The following is a 15,501-nucleotide window of genomic DNA, read 5'->3' as shown; positions in this document are numbered from 1 at the left end:
GTGCAACGCCTCCGGCACTAAGTGGAGGAGCACCAGCGCGATTGGGACGACTACGTGCAGCCGCTGACCTTCGCGTACAATACGCAGGTCCACCGGGCGACGGAGACGACTCCGTTCGACCTGGTGTTAACGCGGCCACCGTCCGGTTTGATTCTCCCCGGTACTGTGCCGCAGGACGCGGGGACCCATCGAGAGGACCCGCGGACCCCGGTGCAGTACAAGCGCACCACGCTGCGCAAGCTTCGCGACGCTCTCGACCGCGCTCGGACGAAATTATCCGCATCGCAAAAGCGGTACAAGGACGATTTTGACAAGAAGGTCCGCTTCCGTCCGGTCGTTGTGGCGGGCGATTTTGTCTACGTTGATCGCCCGCCCCGCCCGTTGACAAGCGTCGAGCGACGCACGCGTGCGCAAGGTACGACCGGAACGGACGAGCTCTCTGTCAAACTTCTACCAAAGACAGAGGGTCCGTTTCGCGTGCGCTCCGCTACGGACACCACGGTCCTCATCGAGCAGGACGGTGTGTAGAATTGCGTGAGCATCGACCGCGTCACAAAAATGCCACGCGGGCCGGGGGACACTGTCGCCTCGGCCATTCCATCCGCATCGGACGCGCAAACTACAACGCCCCGCGCGGAATACGTCGTTGCCCGCATCGTCGGACACCGTATGACCCGCGGCGGCACCGAGTACAAGGTTCGCTGGTACGGGTACGCCGCCTCCGACGATACCTACGAGCCCTCCGAGGGGCTCCCGCAACCTTTCATCGACCGATATTGGCGTACGCGCCAAGGACGGACAAGCGCGCTCGCGTAGCGCTTCTTCTGGCCTCGCACGGCCGAACCGCCAGGACGACCTCGCTCGCGCGCGTCGTGCACTACCGCCCGCACGTGCCAAAAGGAGAAGGCAAGGAACACCGCTAGTCGGCTCTGTTTACTGTGGGCGAAGCCCCTAATGGGCTACGCGAAAGGGGGCGACCAACGGGTCGGGGCTCAAGAACGACGCGTGCGCTTAGCCGGCGGAGCCGCCGCGGCATCTTCGGGCGCGGGGCGCGAGGCCCCGACCGTAGCGGCAGGCATCGGCGGCGCCGCGAGACGTTGGCTGACGACCGCGAGGATGTCCTGCACGCCGCGGAGCTTCTCGTGATGCTCGACGCGCTCACGCTCCGCCGCGGTGGAGGCCTCTCGGAGCGCCGCGACGGTCGTCTCCAGCTGCTTGGCTTGGTGCATCCACTCGCGCGCCTGCAGCAGCGCCTGCTCAACCGACGAAGGAACTGTTGCCCCCTCGAAGGAGCAAGCGTACTGCAGGGCAGTGAACGCGGCCTCCTCACGGAGGCGCTCCGGGGAAGACCGGCCGGACGGTTGTGGAACTGGAGGAGGCGGCATCGGAACGGGACGATGATCGCCTTCGGTACCGGTCACCACGCTGATGTGTGGGGGGCTTGAGGTGGGGGCCGAAATTCCCACGACACCGGGGGGTTCTCTTAACCCCTTCGGCGAGTCGCTCTGGATCGAGGCCACGCGAGCGGACCCGCCGCGGGCCGGTACCGCGGTCTCGACGACGCTCCTCACCGCACCGGTTCCCGCATCGCGCGGCGGCGCGATATCGGCATCGGCAAGCAAGCCGCCCGTGTCACCCGCGTCGACCGTGTCGACTGCGCCGTCCACGTCGACCGCGACGGTCGCGTCCGCTGGACCGGGGGCCGCGCTGCCACCATCGGCACCGGTCTCTGCCTCGGCTCCGGCGGGCATCGGTAGGGTACACCGCTGGTTCCAGCTGAACCACGCGAAGTCCGGCCGGCCGCTCCAATCCATACCCTCGGTGAACGCCAACAGCTGCGTCGCGTACGCCGCGTCAAACGCCGTACCCTCGAGGATCTCCGCGATACCGACCGAGCGGATTAAATCGATGAGCCCCGCCGAGAGGCGGAAGAGCAGGCCGCGCTCACCGAACGGTTCCTCGCGTCGCGCGATCAGCCGCGGGTCGGGACACTTCGTGAAGAACGGCAGTCCCTCGCGAGCGGCGTGCAAGAAGCACAGGAAGGCCAAGACCGCCCATTCGGAAAGCATGATCGCGTGCACCAAGACGCGCGTTCGCTCCGTTTCCGCGGATTCCGATCGGCCGAGCGGCAACCAATGCGCCGCCACGTACGCCATGACGCTCGGCGTCGGTACGCACAGGTACTCCGGCGCCTCGAACGTCGACCAGTTCGGCGGGAGCGCGGGGTACAGGCCACGCCGCGCGGCGCTGGGCACCGAGAAAAACTCGGTGCTGTGCCACATGTGGAAGAAATCGTCCACCCGGCGCCAGCGCAGCCGACTCTCGCGCGCTGCGTCCTCACCCCACCGCGCTCGGTTCGCAACGCTGTACCAGCTGTCGAAAGGCCGCGGAAAGGCCACCAAGCGGACGTCGGGCGCGAGGCCCTCGTAGCGACGATACCGACCGAAGAGGTTCAGCAGCGAGATGTGGTACTTTTCCTCGCCCTCGCAGCGGACGTAGAGCAAGTCACTGCCCGCCGCGGCCGGCGTCCGACACGGGGCGTGACGCCACCGCGCCTTCCACGGGCCGGCGCGGTTCTCTTGCGCAACGGCACCGCGTCCGGACGGAGTCTTGATCGCGCGCACCATCGGAATGGCCGCGAACCTCGCCGCGTCCAGCAAGTTCCGCTGAACGTACTCCTCGACCGTAAGCGGAGGCTTGCGGCCCGCAGCGCGTCGGCGTGCGCGCCGGCGGCGGTGGTCCATCGAGGACCCGGGCCACAGCGACCGTACGGAACCAACGCCGCTGCGCAGCCAGCCCGGGGTACTCGGGGCGGTGAATACCCGCCCCAGCGACGTTGTCGCTCCCCGTCCGGTCGGCGCAAGCGCTACGCTACTCGACGGCGCCGGCGCCGCGTACGGCGCCTCGGAAGCGGCCCTTGTGAGCGCCGTACCCGCAGCGGGCAGTGGCGACATGGGAGGCGGCGGCAGCTCCACGGGGAGCTCCGGGTCCGCCTCGACCATTCTTGGAGCCACGCCCACGAGGGGCAGCGGCGGGGACTGTGTTGCTTGGGCGCCCGGCGGTGGCGGAGCGACCGGTACGGGCGAATCAATTGGCGCTTGCGCGGGCCCCGCCACTCCAGGGGGCGGGTGCAGGCCGTCGCGAAGGCGTCGCCGCGGTTGGAAGGTGGGACCGACCGGCGTCGCTGCCGGAGCCCGAGGCGGGCTCAACGGCTGCCTGTACGCGCGCACAGCTGGCGTGTCGCGATGACCGTCCATCGGTTGGTTGAAGAGCTGCTGTAGGGGAATGTCGTCGTCGCTGTCGGAGGAGGTTTCGGAGTTCGCAGGGGAGTGCTGGGGAAGAGTTGGGGGGTCAGTGTGGATCGCGTGGGGAGAATCGGAAGACGCGCTCTCCGAATCGGTCGAACTCGCGGCGTTATATACCGCCAGCTCGCTGACGAGCCAGGGGGCATGATCGTCCACGCGGAGGGGCTTCTGTTCCCGCATCGTGCGCGATAGAAGGAAACGTCCGGAACGGACCCGCGCGCTCGAGTAGAGGGTCGCTACGGGGACGTAGCGAAAGCTAAGGGGGGAGGTCTGTAGTATAATGACGGGCGCGAGCGCGCGGAGGTCATCGGACGGCCGTATACGGTATACACGTGGGCGGCTGTGCCCACGTGTAGCGAGCGCGCGCGCATGCCGAGCGGTCGTAATCTGGCGTACGTGTACAGTAGTGCACGTGTCGTCCGAGCGGTAGTCTACGCGTGTTACGCGTGTGCGTTAGCACACGTGTCGTCCGTGCGGTAGTCCGTAAGCAACACGCGTGTACAGTGGTGCACACGTGTAGTAGCAGCGTCCGTGCGGTAGTAGCAATTATGGCGCTAGTTTTTTAATTGTGTACAGTACCCGGCACGCACTAGGCGGCAGGTACTGTACTACTGTACTGGGACAGGTGTCCGAGGCGTCCCCCTGCGGGGTTAAGACCTGGCACCCGTCCCCACCAGTAAACGGGGGCAAGCTCGCCCCCGTCCCTTTTGCGCCTACGTACGTCCGTTTCGGTTGTCCGCCGCGCGCGCTGGCTTCTAACCCGTTACCGGTCGCTCCCGTTTACGCACCACAGGGCGACTGCGCGTAACCGGCCAGTGAGCCACTCCCTTTTCGCGAGCTCGTCCGATCGGTTCAATTGGCGCGTCGCGTCCGCGCCGCGTGCTCCCTCGCTAAAGCCTCCGCCTCTCACCCAACCCAGGGCGGAGAGGAGTTATCCCACAGCTCCCTCAATAAACGTGACGCGATTCTTCTTGCCCTGCTCTTGTCGAGTGTTTTCAACAACACCTGCAACTGTCCTTGTATTCCGTAGGGAACCGTATCGACGCTGACACTCAGCGTTGCTGGTCACGTAGCGGGCTTTCGTGTGCACTTCAGCACCAACAATGAGGCGAGAGTCCTTCCCCATTTTAAATGAACGGCGCTGATCCACGGAACAAATTGATGGGAGTGGTAAGAATGGAAGGGTCTGGGAAACAGGTGGGTTTCAATATTCTCGAGACTTCTTCAGTGGAATGGTTGCACAAAAAGGCGGGGTACTGACCCATACGGTCTCTGGTTTGTGTGGTGTTTCGGTATTGCTACAGTCTTAGCGCCAAAACTGTGTATTAATTCATGCAGTTTTCCTCAATTGAGGAAAATTGTCGGCTAGACACTAGAGCTGCCAGAGTGTGCTTGCGGCTGTTCTGAAAGGGCATTGGCGAAGCGGGCATCACCGACAGCTCGAGAGAGGGGTCTTGGAATGTGGAACTCCAGTGCGCAAGGATGGAATGGGAAGTGGTGCGGGAGTGGTGGAGTGGAGAGGGGTCGAGAGGGCTTGATCAGATGGTCAAAAGTAGTCAGCCGGCGACCACTTTATCGGTCGCTGATTGGTCAAAAAAGTAGTCGAGTGATACAGTGTTATTTTCTGGATGCACCCAGTGCAGTCGCGATAATTGGGACCTCGATAATTAGGACGTCGTGATAAACGGGACAGAAATCAGTCCACCGTCCTCGTTCCCTTTAAAATTTAATCACATTTTACGATTAAATTTATTTAAAATTTAATCAAATTTTACGGTTGTCCCAAAATTGATAATTGGGACTGATTTTCTGGATTCCGTGGACCCTCTGGAGGGGGGTTCTTCAACGTTCAGCAAAATCAAAGAGCACAGCACGGCAGCAGACTTGAACGCTTAGATCTGACTTGTCGCTCGATTCCCTCTCCTCTCCGCGAATCTCAGCTCATCCAGATACTGAACCGTCCTGAAAGCTGCAGTGCTATGAAGTACGCCACGCTTAACGAAGCGCAGAAGCGCTCCCTGCTTAACGAAGTGCTCCGCCGCAGTGAGAGTCATGAGAGTGCGACATGTTGTGTCATGGCGCTGTGGTGTCAGGAAACATTTCGCCTCTACACGACCCCGGGAAAGTCAACGGTTGCTCGCGTCCTCAAGCAAGCAAGAAACATCACCACTCTGTAACCTCAACTAGGGGTGAGCAAATCAATTCGAATGAAGCGAGGTGCAAAACCGGAACTTGAGCGGGCACTCTTCTCCTGGATTTGTGATCAAGCATCCTTGCAAAGGATGATTAACGGTCCTTTAATCAATGCAACGGCCAAGAAGCTCCAAGCCCTGTGTAATGGAACGCTGCAGCGAAGCGAGAGAACGAAGCTAAACTTCAGCGCCGGGTGGGTGGCAAACTTCAAACGTCGTTGGAGTCTGCGTTTCTTCAAGACGCATGGAGAAGGCGGTGATGCCGATGTGGGTGCGGCCGACGATTCTCTTCCGGGGCTGAAGGAGAAGATAAGACGGTACGATCGGAGAAATGTTTTCAATGCTGATGAGTGCAGCCTCTTCTACGAGCTTGCTCCCGAACGCACGGTTGCTATGCAACGCCCTCCTGGTCTCAGAAAGGCAAAGGACCGCATCACAGTGTTAGAGTGCGCAAACGCGGATGGTTCAGAAAAGGTTGAACCCATGTTCATTGGAACCGCCTTGCGACCGAGACTATTCAAAAAAGTCTGGACAGGATTATGGGCTTGACTACCATGCCAATAAGAGGGCCTGGATGACATCAGAAGTTTTCTACGAGTGGCTGAAACGGCTCGATGCACACTTCACTTCGCAAGGTCGAAAGATTCTTCTGCTTGTTGACAACTGCAGCGCTCACGGCACTTTAGAGACTGCACCTTCGCTACAGAATATTTAACTGTGCTTCCTTGCTCCTAATACAACGTCAGAATTACAACTATGTGACGCCGGAATTATAGCGTCAATGAAAGTACAGTATAGGAAGTACCAGATGAATCGGGCGTTGGATTTGGCGGAAGCAGAAACCATATCCGACATTAAAGATCTGCTCAACCCTATCGGTGAGGATGACTGCATTGCAGGAGTGTCTGACGAGCAACTTGTCGACCAGATTATAAACCAGTCAATTGTAGAAGATTCAGAGGACATCGAGATTGATATTGGTGAAGTGACGCCTCTTCCATCAATCAAGGAGCAACTACAGGCCGTCGCCATTTGCAAGCGTTTATGCGACCCGTATAACGTCAGTGACGCGATTCGAAGCTCTGTCTCCGCTCTACAAAGGGAGGTGAGACGCCAAAGACAATGTGCTGCGAAACAGTCAACGTTGGATGCGTGGATCAATAAATGAACCTGCGAGGGGCACACGTGTCGTTACACGTGTTCAGACGAGCTCTCGAAAAATGGGACGTCGTGATAATTGGGACAGATATCAGTCCTGCGCTAGGAATGTTAGTCGCGAGAGGATGTTGGCGCTCAGTTTCCCTGATCGCGCGCAGTGGAGGGAGCGGAGCGGAGGTGATCGAGCGAGGCGAAGTTACAGGCTACAAAGCCACCGGAGGTCTCCTGTGTTGTCCCCCCTCCGGATTTCTACCCTCTTTAATTTCCCCTTGTATAAATACCCGATATTTCCATTAGTATTCGGGGACCGCCGGCGCACCGCCGCGGACACTGTAGGCCGCTTAGGGCTAGCGTTGTCCTCGCTGTACAACTCCACGACAAGTCCACCGTACAGTCCCAATTATCGCGATTGCACTGTATAAATGTTTTTGGTGAATGACAATGTTTGAATATTTTCATTCGCAAACGTGGATACAGTGTGCGAAACGCAAATAAATACACCCATCGTCGAGTGGGTTTTCGCCATTTGCAGGCGGAAAACATAAAAGCGCCCACTCCATGACAACGCAAAACACACGACGAGTCCGATTCTGGGCTCAGATTGGCTCAATTATAAACGCATCGACCGCTATATATAAAAACGCATGCGAAACGCAAATAAAAACGCGAAACGCCATAGAATACAGTATCGAAAAGTGCGGGCAACTGGCGTGTAGTCTTCATTTCAAAACAATAAAGGACACAGTACTATACCGACTGGCACTTGACGTCTTCCTACCTCATCGTCCACTATCAACTAGCATTAAAAATGCCAAGAGGCCCGCCGCTCACCGACCTCGAGAAGGGCCAGATCCTTGCCCTGCATCATCAGCTTATGTCCTTACGGGACATATCGAAAGAATTGGGAAGGTCCGTAGGAGCTGTGCAGCGCTTTTTAAAGAATCCCAGTCGCACTGCACGGTCTCGGGCGCATGTAACTGGTCAAAAGTTGACTGTCCGGGAAGAAAAGGCTATGATTCGAAAGGCAACCACGGGAAACTATTCAGCTCGAGACATAAAACAAGACCTCAACTTGCCGGTAGGAGTCCGCAGAATTCAACAAATTCTAAGCGCAACGCCACATCTAAAGTATAGAAAAATGAAGACCGCCCCAATGATGACTTCTCTGCACCGCGAAAAAAGGGTCAAATGGGTGCGCCGTTTTATAAGCAAGGGGGACTTTTTTTGGAACAAAGTCATCTTCAGCGATGAGAAAAAGTTCAACCTCGACGGACCGGATGGAAATGCCTGCTATTGGCATGATTTGCGCAAAGATGAAAGGTTTTTTTCTAAGAGGCAAAATGGAGGAGCTACAGTTATGGTTTGGGGAGCCATTTCTCCTTACGGGGTATCCCCTTTGGTGTTTTTAAATGGAAATCAAAATTCGGGTAAGTACTGCGAAACCCTGGACAAGGCCCTACTGCCTTTTTCCGCAGAGATGTATGGGGAAATGGAGAACTGGGTTTACCAGCAAGATGGAGCTTCTATTCATAGGTCGAGATTCACGCGCTCTTGGCTCAATGAGAAGGGTGTGAGAACTATGGACTGGCCCGCAAAGTCTCCTGATCTTAATATTATTGAGAACATTTGGGGAATCATGGCTCGTCGCGTCTATCTTCGCCAGCGTCAGTTCGATACGATAGAGCAGCTTAAGGAGGTGATTGAGGATGTATGGGCAACAATTAGTGGCGAATTGCTACAGAAGCTCTATCGTAGCATACCGCGGCGTATGCTTGCAGTGCTGGATGGACAAGGGAAGGGCGAGCGACAAAATACTAGAATAAAGACATTTCTTCTACTGTACTCTATAGCGTTTCGCGTATTTATTTGCGTTTCGCATACTTTTTTGAAGATATCTGTCTATGCGTTTATGATTGAGCAAATCTGAGCCCAGAATCGGACTCATCGTGTGTTTTGCGTTGTCATAGAGTGGGCGTCTTTATGTTATCGGCCTGCATCTGGCGAAAACCCGCTCGACGATGGGTGTATTTATTTGCGTTTCGCACACTGTAGTATCCTCTTATTGCCGAGCCAATCCAAAACCTGCCTCATGTCCTGCATTGGATAGGAGTCCGTGACCGTTGCATTGTTCAATGCCCTGAAGTCGGCAGTGACGCGTATGCTGCCGTCCTTTTTTTAACAAAGAACATTGTTGGATGCCCAGGGGGATGTGCTAGGCTCCAGTACACCAAGCATGATCAGCCTCTCCATGGCCTCCCGTTCGACATCTTGCTCGCCAGGGGATCTCTTGCGCAGTGGTTGGCAGATTGGCCTAGCTCCCTCCTTTAGAACTATCTCATGCTTGACGCCCTTAATTCGTCCGAGTCCTTTGAAGATTTCTCGCTTTCTCCAAAGCAGATCCCGTAACTTTTGCTGTAAGCGAGGGTCTTCTGAGAATTCGCCATAGTCCGATTCCCGTTTAAGATACGTGTCCACGTCTGCTCCCTCCAACATCTTACAGACATTCTCTCTATGGGAGCCAGAACCGCCTTTGCTGATCCTCCCGGTCAGCCAAACGCCTTGAACCCGGATAGATCCGCAATTGGCAGCTAGGTCCAAGCGCAGTGAGTGCTTTCTCCAGAATTTGCGACCAATTAGAAGCTTGTTGGGAAGATGGCGCAGCACTTGAACTTCCTCTGTGAACTGATATCCCCACAGCTCAAACGTCAGCAGTCCTTCTCCTCTCACGTCGAGATGGTGTCCATCTACAGCATCGGCCCTTATCTCAGTCGGCTTGATCCTTCCTCCATTTCAGAGGAGCCAGTCGTGATCTACCCAAAGTGAGAGAGCCGCAGTGTCAACCGGCACCCACAATTTCTCACCGATGTTGACAGCAATCTCCTCTGTGCCATCCAACTCATGTAACAGCGCCTCTCCGCACGCGCATACCCTTTCCCTGAGCGTCTTAGGCCCTGCCGGGTGTTGTCGCCCTAGCTGCGTTTTGGGTCCGGACCAGCAGGGCCTCGCTGATCCCCCTTGCATTTCCCCGACGCCTCTCTGTCAGCCATTTTCTTTTCACAATCCCGAGAGATATGGCCTAGCCTCTGACAGTACTGTAGTGACAGCGCACATGTGAAAACCGGTCACCGGCGGGGTAGTTCATGGCCGGACCCGTACTAGCTGGTCTATCGTCCCGGACCTCACGAACTCTTTCAATGCGATTAATCTGTGCAGAAGACAGACTGGACACTCGGCTCACAACTTCGTCGAAGGTCCCTGACGCCAGCTTGGCTTGGTCTTGCAACCGACTCGGAAGGCCATTCTTGAGACGATTGAGCAGCAATCCATCGTCGACAGTACCTGGGAGCAACAGAGAGGCCGAGCGGAGACGCCACGCAAACTTCTCAAAGGACTCTCGCTTCTCATTCCATGTCATGGCAAAAAACCTGTCTCGTAGTGCTGACTGATGGATCTCGTTGCACAGCCTATTTCCAAGCAACTTCCAAAGCTCATCGCACGTGGCATCGGGATTGAATCCCGCGATCTCCTCGTACACAAATCGTGCATCGCCGTCGAACGCTAAGGGAAGAAGTCTCTTTCTCCCAGTTGTAGTCGTCGGGAAATCCTTGCACAGACGGTCCCATGATCTTTTGGCAATGAAAAACGAGCCGTCTCCTATACGTCTACAACAAGTACTCTGCACACCCATTGAGGTGACGAATTCTTGCCGCTTTGTCCAGGCCTGCCCCGCCGCATCACAACCTCTTCCACGCCGACCCCGACTCTTCCTCAGCCCACAGGCACATACTTTTATTCGCCGCCACAACAACTCCTTCCTTATCCCGCGCCTGCCCCTCTCTCCCATTCCCTCTTATTGAACGTCGCATCATGGGCGTGCGATCGCGGCCTGGCAAAGGCTCCGCAAAACCTGCTGACAAAGGGAAAGCGCACACGGAGGCGAAACCCGAAACCCCGCCGCCGGTGTCCCGCTTGCTCTGGGGTAAGGTTCTGGACAAAACCTACGAACTCACCCCTCAGGAAGCCCTCAACGCCTCACACTGGCTCCGCCAAACCATCGCAGTTGCTTTCGGTACTATTTTCGGCGTTTTGCAACTCACAGGAGCCCCGTGTGTCATGACATTCATTCTCGCCGGCGCCATGCTTCCGCCTGTGCTTCTATCCATAACAAATGAAATCGACGCGGAGGAAATCTCAGCAGTGGGCTCGATTCAGACAGAGGGTATGATGCCTGCGTTCGCCTTGTTTCTTTTGAGTTGGATTCTGTCCTACACCGTGTGTTTGCCACCAGCAAGTTCATGAGTGCGTCCTACATTTAAGAAACGGCTACGACGTTCTGTGGGCGGTAACATTTGACGAAATGTCCGATTTCTGATGTCATTGCTCGCCCTGGATTTGCGAGAGCATCATATCTAATTTATGCTTCAACAAGGGCTGTCCCTTTGTTGTGACTTTCCTGTACAGTTTCGACTGCATCACGAAATCACAAGGTGCACACATGGAAATCCCAGAAAAGAGTCAAAAATAGTTAGCATGTTGCCACTGATGTGCCATGTGAGTAGAAGCGTGATACTATTGAACTTTCGCGACGTCTCGCCCTCCCAGCAAACTGCTGAAGCGACATTGTAAACTATGCAACTTACTCGCTTTCTTCGCTCTTTCTTTGATAGCTTCAACCTATTCTCTCGCGTCTTGATTTTGATTTCACGCTCCTTCTCGTTCTTTTGGCGTTCTTTCCGTGCTTGTTCTGCCTGCTTCATTTGTTTTGTAAATGGAAGATATTTTTTGGGCTTTCTCTTCTCAACGACAACCGACGGGATACTCTTCTCTTCTGGTTCCTGCTTTTGCGCTGATTGTATTTCATCGTTCATCCCACCATCTTGCGAGTCTATATCTTCAGCTACTTCGTTATCTTCAGCTTCTTTGGTAGCCTCTGCCTTGTCCGAATTTCGCCTGGTCCTCTTTCGTTCTTGTGTCTGACGTTGTCGGAGCGGCTGCACGGCAATCTCGCCTTCCTCGTCTTCCTCATCTCCTGGCCTGCCCAACTCATGCGCTACAATTGGGACATCTACTTTTTCCGCTTCTAATTCACTAAGTAGTTTCTTCTTTTCCTTGTAGCGCACGTGGCGTTTCACTTGTTTGGCCTTTTTTGCCTTCTGCCGTCTTCGAAGCGCGTCTCGTGCAGCCTGCTGATTGCGTGCTTCTAAGCCTTGCTTGTTCGACATCGGTCGCCGTGAAGGGTGCATAGTGTTGCGGCGTTGCGGTTACTGCCCGGGGCTCACGGGGTAAAGTAAATGGCTTGAGGAGAGAGCAGGGGTTCGTGGCACGTAGACCGAGAAAAGCGACTTCGTCGCCGATGGGTTTGGGCTCTGGATTGTGATTGTGGCAATGTACTGTCTGACGTAGATTTTTCGACAAATTTACCGCATTTTGACGGGAATCACAATAATAGTCCTGTTGGTACCACCTATACAATAAGGTGCCGCTTTGGTCGGTCATCATAACGTACGAGTTAGCACCCCCGCGAGCAGATCAAGGAATTCCGACCTGTCACCCTTTTGTAGGAAAGTGGGTTAAGGCTGTCGATCTGCAAGCACAGGGGGTGACGACTCAACTCCTCTCTTGCGCAATGTTGCGGCAAATACCTTTGCGTGGTGCGCGGGCTATGTCGCTTCTTAAATTGCCGCAACGAGCTGTGCCGAAAGCAGCCCAATGTCATGTACCCACCCTGCATCTGTGTCACGCTTTGGGCTCAACGCAGCCATCAATTTACGACATTCGCTCAACACTAAATGCGAATGGATTCGTATCCAGTGCTAGTTTGTTGCATGACGAGCGACGTTCGTCAAGCATGAAACACACACACCTCATGCACTACGGAGAACTGGAAAGTTTTCAAACACAGGATATGACCCTTGCTGCATGTGAACTGCTCAAGACTTCGGCAATGGTGCCGGAGGAGCATATTGAAACGATACAGGCGAGTAGCACGCTGAAGAAACGACGTTTAAAGATGAACAAGCACAAGTATCGAAAACGACGAAAGCGAGATCGCCGTCGCTCCAAGTAGAGCTGCCGGCTTTATCGATGGATCGTCTGCGGGGTTCAAGGTGTGCCCTGCTTGCGCTCTATTCACTACAGAAGACTTGCTGAGCTGAAGACGGCGGCCCCATATTTGATCGAAATCAGTGGCGTCCGGTCCACTGCACACAGTGGATAGTCTTGCTCTTCAGCCAAAACCGGGACATTCGCCAGTTCTATAGTGTTGTGAAGATTTGATGCACCGGGACATGACATCTCTAGAAGCGTGCAGTTCGATCGAGGGCTAGCATGGCGTGCTCCATGAGCAAGAAAAGTTGTAGGTTCGCATGAATCACTATCTGCAGCAGTTGCCATCTCAACAAACTTTTGCCGAACATTGATGGGTTTTGAAAAACAACTGATAAGACCGGGAGTCTCCCGGTGGTGGCGAAGAGACCATTTTTTTGATCGTTGTTTTCGCGAATAAGTCTGACCACACCAGATAAATATTAAAGTGCTTAACAGGGCAAGGAGGCAAGAAAGTTGCACTATGAACGAGTTGCTGGGGGTCTGTGCGATAAACTGCTTGTAGTGAGGCCTTACTCGAATGTCTAAATGAGTCACTGGTCTCGAACTTGACACAACAAATGGTGTTTGCCCGAAGTATTCAATCTCTCTATGCATGGCATCATGGCACGATATGATGAAGGTGATGTTTCCTGAACAGTTTCTCGTGAATGATGTTCTTTCCATCAAGAAGTGAAATGTAACTGCACCCAACTCTGGTAAGCGTTTTCTCAATGGTAATGAGTCATACACTGGCTGAAGCAGAGATAGATTCATTTTCCCGGGATTTCGTATGCAGTTTGACGAAACCTGCGCCTTCTTTTCCTGACATTGCATGTGGTGGCTTTCTTGACCCTGTAATTGGTCTCCTGAGTTTGAACCGTTTAAGACTCTGCAACAAAGAGAAAAGTCAGCATTACCAGTCGCAGAATGTTATGTGTAGTGAAGTGACGTTCTTATTGCAGGGACGTACCCTGTTACCACGTAGAAGCGGTCAACCTGCATCGTTTCCATCCCGGCGCTCGAAGGCAGTTAGCGGAACGCTTGACCCTGGCCAACTGAGAGACGAGCCTTCGCGTTTACAACGATGTTGCAAACCGGTGCATGCTCTCGGTCTCGAAACGAAAGAAGACCATGGCGATGACCAAATACCTTAAATTTACACGAAGAGCAATATGTCTCTGGGGAGCGCCCCAAAAGGCCTCAATAATAAGCAGCCTTACGCAGCGACAAAACGAAAATATGCGATGACGCAAGCGTGTCCTCTACTCAGCGGAACTGGAAGACGTTGCCAACAGTTCAGCCGGATGAAGCACCTCCACAAGATCCCACTTCCTTTGACAGGTGGCCAAACAGAACATACTATTAGTATCTTCTATCTCGCTGTCCTCGTCATACTCCATCAAAACTGCACATCCGGTCCCCATCTGTGGACGATGCCCAGTTAGCTGCTCGACCAATTCTTCGCAGCCCGGATTGTGGCACACAACCATTAGCGTACTATGGTCAACAAATCCGCTCGTACCGAGAGCCTCGTCAACAGCTACAGCCATTTCCTCACCTGTCACTGCATAATACAGGCTTTCGATGCAAAAAGTATCAGATGGGGCGTCTTGCTCCGAGATATTGAGAAGGTTCAATGTCTGAACAGTGCGCACCGCGTTTGAGCATAAAACCTTGTCTGGAAACCATAAGCGGGCGGCTAGCTCTGCCCCTATCAACTGCGCCTCTTTCCTGCCTTGTAGAGACAGTACACGTTCGTGGTCAGCAACTTCATTGTTCCGGTCCCATACAGTTTTGGCATGTCGGACGAGCACCAAGCGGCGCTTCGGAACAATTGCACTGGCAGGGGAACCATCTCCCTCGCTGAAAGACGTCTGATCCGTAGCAACTACGTCACGCACGACGTCCATATCATCGGGCCGTGCATTTGAGAGTTCCTCCTCGCGGGTGAATGCAGCTTTGGGCTCCTGCCGAGTGAGAATCATGAAGAAAGCATCACGCGCCGCTCGCAAAGCGGAAGCGGAAGGGAAGCGCTTCAGCGTTTCAACTAGTTTTGTGCACCCCCACTTGCCCAGTCTCCTTAGATTTGCAAGCCATAGCAGCGCTCGCCACACCGCCAACGAAACGACCTGCGAGGCCCGCCATGCGACGACGACGAGAAGGAGAAGCGCGCCGACAACGAGAGAGAGCACCTCTACCAGAGCGCGACCGATGAGCGTTCGAGACACAGCGCTTCGGGCGGTTTCAGGTTTGGTGGAGCTGTCCGATTTTTTCCCATCACGGGAAGGACGGTCCGCTGACAAATACGGAGCAGATTCGTCACATGCCACAGCTTGACATCTCCTGCGGCTTCGTATGCGAGGGGCGCGCCATCGCGTGCGAGGAGAAGATGATGGATTTATGTATGCTGCTGTGCCAGGGGATAAGAATGTTGAGGATGACGCAGTGGAGATGAAAGTAAGCCGCGCGGCATTCATTCTTCGGCTCCGCCCTGGTCGCAGCCGCGCGGCAATGAGAAACACTGGATAGAAAGGATAAGTTTTTCACACACACGCAGATATCTGTGACTGCAGAAGAGTCTCACGCTTCGCTGTACCTAACTTAGAGGAGATGTTGGCTTTATCTATCAGCCCCCCCCCCCCCACAGACAGCAGACAGGGCCAGAGATTGGAAGACAGATTGCAGAGATTTCCTGCGTCTCAGGGGTCGGTGACTTTTTCGAGTTGACAAATCCACAAAACGGTACTGTACAGTAGCAT

At 54.8% G+C, this 15,501-nt stretch overlaps 4 protein-coding genes; 2 read left to right on the top strand and 2 right to left on the bottom strand.

The window, feature by feature from the left end:
- The first annotated feature begins 7,463 nt into the window (after window positions 1–7,463).
- CHC_T00001443001 (hypothetical protein) lies at window positions 7,464–8,582 on the top strand. The gene has a single exon (XM_005712573.1). It carries the CDS (start codon window positions 7,464–7,466, stop codon window positions 8,580–8,582), a length of 1,119 nt encoding a protein of 372 aa, XP_005712630.1.
- A 34-nt stretch (window positions 8,583–8,616) lies between these two features.
- Window positions 8,617–10,343, bottom strand: CHC_T00001442001 (hypothetical protein). XM_005712572.1 is given in 2 exon segments: window positions 8,617–9,731; window positions 9,732–10,343. 1 exon segment carries the CDS (start codon window positions 10,341–10,343, stop codon window positions 9,732–9,734), a length of 612 nt encoding a protein of 203 aa, XP_005712629.1. The 3' UTR covers window positions 8,617–9,731.
- Window positions 10,344–10,522: 179 nt separating this feature from the next.
- On the top strand, window positions 10,523–11,299 carry CHC_T00001441001 (hypothetical protein). XM_005712571.1 is given in 2 exon segments: window positions 10,523–10,954; window positions 10,955–11,299. 1 exon segment carries the CDS (start codon window positions 10,523–10,525, stop codon window positions 10,952–10,954), a length of 432 nt encoding a protein of 143 aa, XP_005712628.1. The 3' UTR covers window positions 10,955–11,299.
- Window positions 11,300–11,916: 617 nt separating this feature from the next.
- CHC_T00001440001 (hypothetical protein) lies at window positions 11,917–15,501 on the bottom strand. The gene is made up of 6 exons (XM_005712570.1): window positions 15,471–15,501; window positions 15,066–15,303; window positions 14,009–14,974; window positions 12,799–13,631; window positions 12,172–12,403; window positions 11,917–12,019 (listed from the first exon to the last, which is right to left on the bottom strand). The coding sequence occupies exons 1-6, from the start codon at window positions 15,499–15,501 to the stop codon at window positions 11,917–11,919; spliced, it is 2,403 nt and encodes an 800-aa protein (XP_005712627.1).

This window comes from Chondrus crispus, genomic scaffold (assembly GCF_000350225.1).
Source record: "Chondrus crispus Stackhouse genomic scaffold, scaffold_10, whole genome shotgun sequence".
Classification (NCBI taxonomy): Eukaryota; Rhodophyta; class Florideophyceae; order Gigartinales; family Gigartinaceae; genus Chondrus; species Chondrus crispus.
This window is presented reverse-complemented; position numbering and strand designations above follow the sequence as displayed.